Consider the following 7,265-nt stretch of genomic DNA (forward strand, 5'->3'; position numbering starts at 1 on the left):
CTTTTAAGTAAACATCCACATTATACATTATAAATAACCTGATAAGCACACCTAAATAACACCTTATTTTGGCATACAGTGCTTAAGATTTTAAAACATAATATATTAGTTCACTAGCTTACTCGAGTTTGAGAGCGCATATAGCGTGTAAAAATATTGGATTAGAACTTTACTGCCAATGTTGCTCGGCCCTAAAGTAAATAGTAAATTAAATTCCAAGGTATAGATAATTATAGTTTAAATGATTTGAGATACTGTGCCATTTACAAACAACAACTTTAGGGTATTTTTACACAATACCCCTCCCTGACATGTTTCGCCGATGATATCTCGGCTTTTTTGAAAACTAATGTTTTTCCAGTCCCTAGAAGGATTTCGGACATTGTTACTAAGGAATGGGATAGACCAGGCATTCCGTTGTCTCCCCCTCCTACTTTTAAGAAAATGTTTCCCATATCTGACACTATTCGGGATTCCTGGCAGACGGTCCCTAAGGTGGAGGGAGCTATTTCTACCCTTGCTAAGCGTACAACTATACCTATTGAGGACAGTTGTGCTTTCAAAGATCCTATGGATAAAAAATTAGAGGGTCTTTTAAAGAAATTGTTTATTCATCAGGGTTTTCTTCTACAACCTATAGCGTGCATTGTTCCAGTAACTACTGCAGCAGCTTTTTGGTTTGAGGCTCTAGAGGAGTCTCTTAAGGTTGAGACCCCATTAGATGATATTTTGGATAGAATTAAGGCTCTCAAGCTAGCTAATTCTTTCATTACCGATGCCGCTTTTCAAATGGCTAAATTAGCAGCAAAAAATGCTGGCCTTGCCATTTTAGCGCGTAGAGCGTTATGGCTTAAGTCTTGGTCTGCTGATGTGTCATCAAAATCTAAACTTTTAGCTATTCCTTTTAAAGGTAAGACCCTATTCGGGCCTGAACTAAAGGAGATCATTTCCGACATTACTGGAGGTAAAGGTCATGCCCTTCCTCAGGACAAGACGGTTAAAATGAGGGCTAAACAAAATTTTCGTTCCTTTCAAAATTTTAAAGGTGGGCCCTCTACTTCCTCCTCCGCCACAAAGCAGGAGGGGAATTTTGCACAATCCAAGTCAGTCTGGAGACGTAACCAGACCTGGAATAAAGGTAAACAGGCCAAGAAGCCCGCTGCTGCTACTAAGACAGCATGAAGGGGCAGCCCCCGATCCGGGACCGGATCTAGTAGGGACAGACTTTCTCTCTTCGCTCAGGCTTGGGCAAGGGATGTTCAGGATCCCTGGGCTTTAGAAATCGTGACCCAGAGGTATCGACTAGAGTTCAAGGATTTTCTCCCAAGGGGAAGATTTCATCTTTCACGTTTGTCTATAGACCAGACAAAAAGAAAGGCGTTCTTACGCTGTGTAGAAGACCTATATACCATGGGTGTAATCTGCCCAGTTCCAAAACTAGAACAGGGGCGGGGGTTTTACTCAAATCTGTTTGTGGTTCCCATAAAAGAGGGAACCTTCAGACTGATTTTAGATCTCAAATGCCTAAATAAATTTCTCAGAGTCCCATCGTTCAAGATGGAGACCATACAAGCTATTTTACCAATGATCCAGGAGGGTCAATATATGACTACCGTGGACTTAAAGGATGCGTATCTTCACATTCCTTTCCACTAAGATCCTCACCAGTTCCTCAGGTTCGCCTTCCTGGACAAACACTACCAGTTTGTGGCCCTCCCTTTCGGGTTTTCCACAGCTCCCAGAATCTTCACAAAGGTGCTAGGTTCCCTTCTGGCGGTTCTAAGGCCGCGGGGCATAGCAGTGGTGCCCTATCTGGACGACATTTTGATTCAGGCACCAACTTACCAGCTAGCCAAATCTCACATGGACATCGTGTTGGCTTTTCTAAGAACTCACGGGTGGAAGGTGAATATACAAAAGAGTTCACTAGTTCCACTTACAAGAGTTCCATTCTTAGGAACTCGGATAGACTCGGTAGACATGAAAATATTTCTGACGGTGGTCAGAAAGTCAAAAATCCTAACTACTTGCCGAGCACTTCAGTCCATTCCTCGGCCATCAGTGGTGCAGTGTATGGAGGTAATTGGATTAATGGTAGCGGCAATGGACATTGTTCCGTTTGCTCGCTTACATCTCAGACCACTGCAGCTGTGCATGCTCAGACAGTGAAATGGGGATTATGCGGATTTATCTCCTCAGATAAATCTGGATCTAGAGACGAGAGACTCTATTCGTTGGTGGTTGTCACAGGATCATTTTTCCCATTGAATGTGCTTCCGCAGGCCAGCATGGGTCATAGTGATGACGGACGCCAGCCTCTTGGGCTGGGGTGCAGTCTGGAATTCCCTGAAGGCTCAGGGTGTTTGGACTCAGGAGGAGTCCCTACATCCAATCAATATTCTGGAACTGAGAGCAATATTCAACACGCTTCAAGCGTGGCCTCAGTTGGCCTTGGCCAAATTCATAAGATTCCAGTCGGACAATATCACGACTGTAGTATATATCGATCATCAAGGGGGAACAAGAGTTCTCTAGTGATGATAGATGTTTCCAAGATAATTTGATGGGCGGAGAATCACTCTTGCCATATATCAGCAATCTATATCCCAGGAGTAGAGAACTGGGAAGCGGATTTTCTAAGTCGGCAGACTTTTCATCCGGAGGAGTGGGAGCTCCATCCGGAGGTGTTTGCGGTCTTGATCCGTCAATGGGGCACACCGGATTTGGATTTGATGGCATCTTGTCAGAATGCCAAACTTCCTTGTTACGGGTCCAGATCAAGGGATCCCCAAGCAGTACTGGTGGATACTCTAGCAGTACCTTGGTCGTTCAACCTGGCTTATGTGTTTCCTCCTTTTCCTCTCCTTCCTCGACTGATTGCCAGAATCAAACAGGAGAGGGCTTCGGTAATCTTGATAGCGCCTGCGTGGCCACGCAGGACTTGGTATGCAGATCTAGTGGAAATGTCATCTCTGCCACTGAGACAGGACCTTCTCATTCAAGGTCAGTTCCAACATCCAAATCTAAATTCTCTGCAGCTGACTGCCTGGAGATTGAACGCTTGATTTTATCTAAGCGGGGATTCTCTGAGTCGGTCATTGATACCTTGATTCAGGCTCGGAAGCCTGTCACTAGGAAAATTTACCATGAGATATAGCGTAAATATCTTTATTGGTGCAAATCTAAGGGCTACTCATGGAGTAGGGTTAGGATTCCCAGGATTTTGTCCTTTTTCCAAGGATTGGAGAAGGGATTATCGGCTAGTTCCTTAAAGTGACAAATTTCTGCTTTGTCAATTTTATTACATAAGCGTCTGGCGGATGTCCCAGACGTTCAGTCTTTTTGTCAGGTTTTAGTCAGAATCAAGCCTGTGTTTAAACCTGTTACTCCGCCATGGAGTTTGAATTTAGTTCTCAATGTTCTTCAAGGGGTTCTGTTTGAACCCATGCATTCCATAGATATTAAGCTTTTATCTTGGAAAGTTTTGTTTTTAGTTTGTTTTTTTTTTAGTCTTTTCTGCTCGAAGAGTTTCTGAGCTTTTTGCGTTACAATGTGACTCGCCTTATCTTATATTCCATTCTGATAAGGTGGTTTTGTGTACTAAACATTGATTCCTTCCTAAGGTTGTTTCAAATAAGAATATTAATCAGGAAATTGTTGTTCCTTCTCTGTGTCCTAATCCTTCTTCCAAGAAGGAGCGTCTGTTACATAACTTGGACGTGGTTCGTGCCTTGAAGTTTTACCTACAAGCGACCAAGGATTTCCGTCAAACATCTTCTCTATTTGTTGTTTATTCTGGAAAGCGTAGGGGTCAAAAAGCTACGGCTCTTTTTGGCTGAAAAGCATCATCCATTTGGCATACGAGACTGCTGGACAGCAGCCTCCTGAAAAAATTACAGCTCATTCTACTAGAGCGGTGGCTTCCACATGGGCTTTTAAAAACGATGCTTCTGTTGAACAGATTTTTTAAGGCTGCGACTTGGTCCTCCCTTCATACCTTTTCCAAATTTTTACAAATTTGATACTTTTGCTTCTTCTGAGGCTATTTTTGGGAGAAAAGTTCTTAAAGCAGTGGTGCCTTCTGTTTAGGTATCTGTCTTGTCCCTCCCGTTCATCCATGTCCTGTTGCTTTGGTATTGTATCCCACAAGTAAGGATGAATCCGTGGACTTGTGGTATCTAGTAGAAGAAAAGGAAATTTATGTTTACTTGATAAATTGATTTCTTCTACGATACGACAAGTCCACGGCCCTCCCTGTCATATTAGACAGATTATATTTTTGTTTTCAAAACTTCAGTCACCTCTGCACCTTTTGGCTTTTCTTTTCTCTTCCTATACCTTCGGTCGAATGACTGGGAGTGGAGAGAAGGGAGGAGCTATATATACAGCTTTGCCACTTCCTGTTAGCAGGAGGATAATATCCCACAAGTAAGGATGAATCCGTGGACTCGTCGTATCGTAGAAGAAATCAATTTATCAGGTAAGCATAAATTTCCTTTTTATCACGTTATCCTCTGTTTGCAGGGAAAAAGGTTTGGCATGGTAAAAAGCCCACGAAGAAGCACAGAGCTGCCAAAACTACAGAGTTTTCTGAGCCCACTAAAGGTAAGAATGTCAGGGAAAGAGGAAATGTGTACGTCTGATACTGTACTTAGATTGTAATCTGTGAGTATAAGCTCTTGTTGACCTCTAACTCGTGACTGGCATTATACTCCCACCCTCTTGAAGCTCCCAAAGTGGGCAGCAGCCACATTAATAAACCCCTTGGTGGAGGCATAAAGTTATTTTTGGGTTAATGAAGCAAGAACATTTATGAAGATCTCTGTTTTTATATGCTCTAGGATGATGGGGTGGTTTAGAGTGATTTGGTGCAGTAATCGCTCATTGTTCTGTGTTTGTCCCATAACCACGTGGACCTGATATAATGACAATGTCCTTTCTCTCTTAGTCCTCTCTGTCCAGATAAAAGAGGAGGAAATGGACCCACAGGACCTCAAAGAATCCATCACAGAGGATGAAAGTAATAATGTCAAAGAGGAGGAGAATGAGCTACACATGTAGATTATTTTTTAGAAGATAAATCCTTGTGTAGAAGACCAATTTCCTTATGGTGTGAGCATTGTGGGTCTAAACCAAAATATGGATCAGATGGGATCTGTCTTCTAGGCATGAGATGGAGCATACACTATACCACGCATCACTTTAATTACACTGTCTCCTGAAGCACAGGCTTTTAAGTGGTTTGTTACCATTGGTTTTGATTGTCCTCCCTCTTTTTTTTTATTCATGGACATGATTGGGGCAGTGTGGTACCTATGTCTGTGCTCTGGCTATTGCAGTGAAGCGATGGGGCTTTAGGCAGAATGACTTCTCTTTGCTTCTCTTTTATCTTGAACTTAAACCAACTTTGTGAGTGTCCCCTTTGTACAGACCCAGCTTTCTTGCTTTGTCCTATTTGTGACATATATGGTGTCACTGTTCTAATTTCTGTTTCATGAACTCATAACACTATACCACTTCTTCTATTTGTAGTTATTAGGGGCGCCCATGTCTTTAGTTACAAGTAAAATAAGAAAGAGCCCACTGTCTGCATCCTGGAGACTCTTTTTAGGAAACTAATGAAAGATGTGAGCTGCTAGGGGTGTGCCAGTTGTTTACATTCTGCCTCATCACAAAATCATCGGTTAGACGCGGGGTCCATATGGTAACAATGTTCCTTAGGTAAGAATGCATTAAAGGGATCTGTCTTATGTCTGTACCATACTTCTCGTTTAAGCATAAGTAAGCAGATGTCCTGACAACCTGATGTTAGAAGCTTGCATATAAAGCATGGCTTCCTTTTTACACAGACATGAAACTAGATTATCAGAAATAACAGGAATTGTAGGCTTACCCTTTGTGTGAACGTAGAGTTCTGATCCTATAAATGCTATTGTACATAAGCACAGGCGGGTGGTTCTGTGTGCACGGGACTAGGAATTCTGTATCTTTGTTCTCTCTCAATTGCTGCATGGTCCTGGGGCAGATGTAAAAGATGCTGGGTAGACATAGCTATAACAGAGCGTTACAGAAGGTGCCTTGGTGCTTTCATTTCATTTGTAGGGAAGCCGACACCACTGGGGCAGATGGTTTTTCTCTCACCTAACTCATCACCTACAGTTTCAGCCTTAATGTTCTCTTCCTGGACTAAGGGATACAGGGAGGAGTCATTTTGGTTTGATTTCCCCTTTTTTAAGGAGTGGGATCCACTACTTGCAAGGGACAAGACTATATATCATCAAATCCCAACAGGAAAAGAAAGCCTTGTCTGAAAGCTCACAACACTCCTGCTAGCTGTATGGGGCAGGGATATTTTTTAAGTACTTTAATTGAAGTAATTAGCCTTTAAGCATAAATTTAGGTAAAACGTAAACGAAGCACATTCAATCCCATAAACATACAAATTCCCAGCCGAACATGTAGATATCATTAACCCTTCAATTACCAGGAGGAACACATTGTTATTGTATAGCACATAGGACTTGACTGGAATGTGACAAATTCAGCTAAATTCTGTATTAAGATTTCTTTTTCAGGCAGGTTCCCAATGGTAAATCCAACAACGTATCAAAATGTAATAAAGAAACGTTTAAAAAATCATTAAAGAATTATTTTAAAAGCATGTTTAACTGAATGTTACCTGCTTTAAACTGCAGGTATTTGTGTTCTTGATTTGGATTCTTTTCTGTTGAATAAAGATGTGCTGTAACCACAGAGTGCCTGATGATCTGAGCCTCTCCGCTCTAGCGAGATGATCTAATACGTCTCTCATATCCAAATATGATAAAAAAACAAGTGTATCGAAGAAGTTAAAAGATTTAGGGATAGATTTATCATATGTCAAGCGAACATGATTTGCTGTAGTGCATTTACACTGCCGACAGCATTTATCATTGCACAAGCATTTCATGTGAAATGCTTGTGCAATGCCGCCTCCTGCACATTTGTGGCCCTTCGGCTGCTAGCAGGGGGTGTCAATCATCCTGATCGGGATGATTGCAGTAGGTGGCGGACAAGTTAAGTAGCAGTGGTCTTACGACCGCTGCTTCGTAACTTAACTTAGGTTTCAGGCGGACCTGAAACCTTGGGCGGACACAGCAGCATCCGTTGCTTGTTAAATGCTGCCCATAGTCCAAAGATAAGAGGTTAAGATGAACATCAACGACTTGTGAGATAAATGACCCTAAGGTGAGTCAAATAGTGACATTGTATCAAACAACTGCAGG

The 7,265-nt window shown here is 42.1% G+C and overlaps 1 protein-coding gene across 1 annotated transcript in view; it reads left to right on the forward strand.

The window, feature by feature from the left end:
* L3MBTL2 (L3MBTL histone methyl-lysine binding protein 2) overlaps positions 1–6,753 on the forward strand; it is a 270,019-nt gene extending 263,266 nt beyond the window's left edge. The window contains 2 exon segments of the mRNA XM_053721399.1: positions 4,525–4,605; positions 4,949–6,753. Of these exon segments, the coding sequence (XP_053577374.1) occupies positions 4,525–4,605; positions 4,949–5,061 (194 nt within the window). The 3' untranslated portion in view covers positions 5,062–6,753.
* Positions 6,754–7,265: the final 512 nt, after the last annotated feature.

This window comes from Bombina bombina, chromosome 7 (genome assembly GCF_027579735.1).
Source record: "Bombina bombina isolate aBomBom1 chromosome 7, aBomBom1.pri, whole genome shotgun sequence".
Taxonomy (NCBI): domain Eukaryota; kingdom Metazoa; phylum Chordata; class Amphibia; order Anura; family Bombinatoridae; genus Bombina; species Bombina bombina.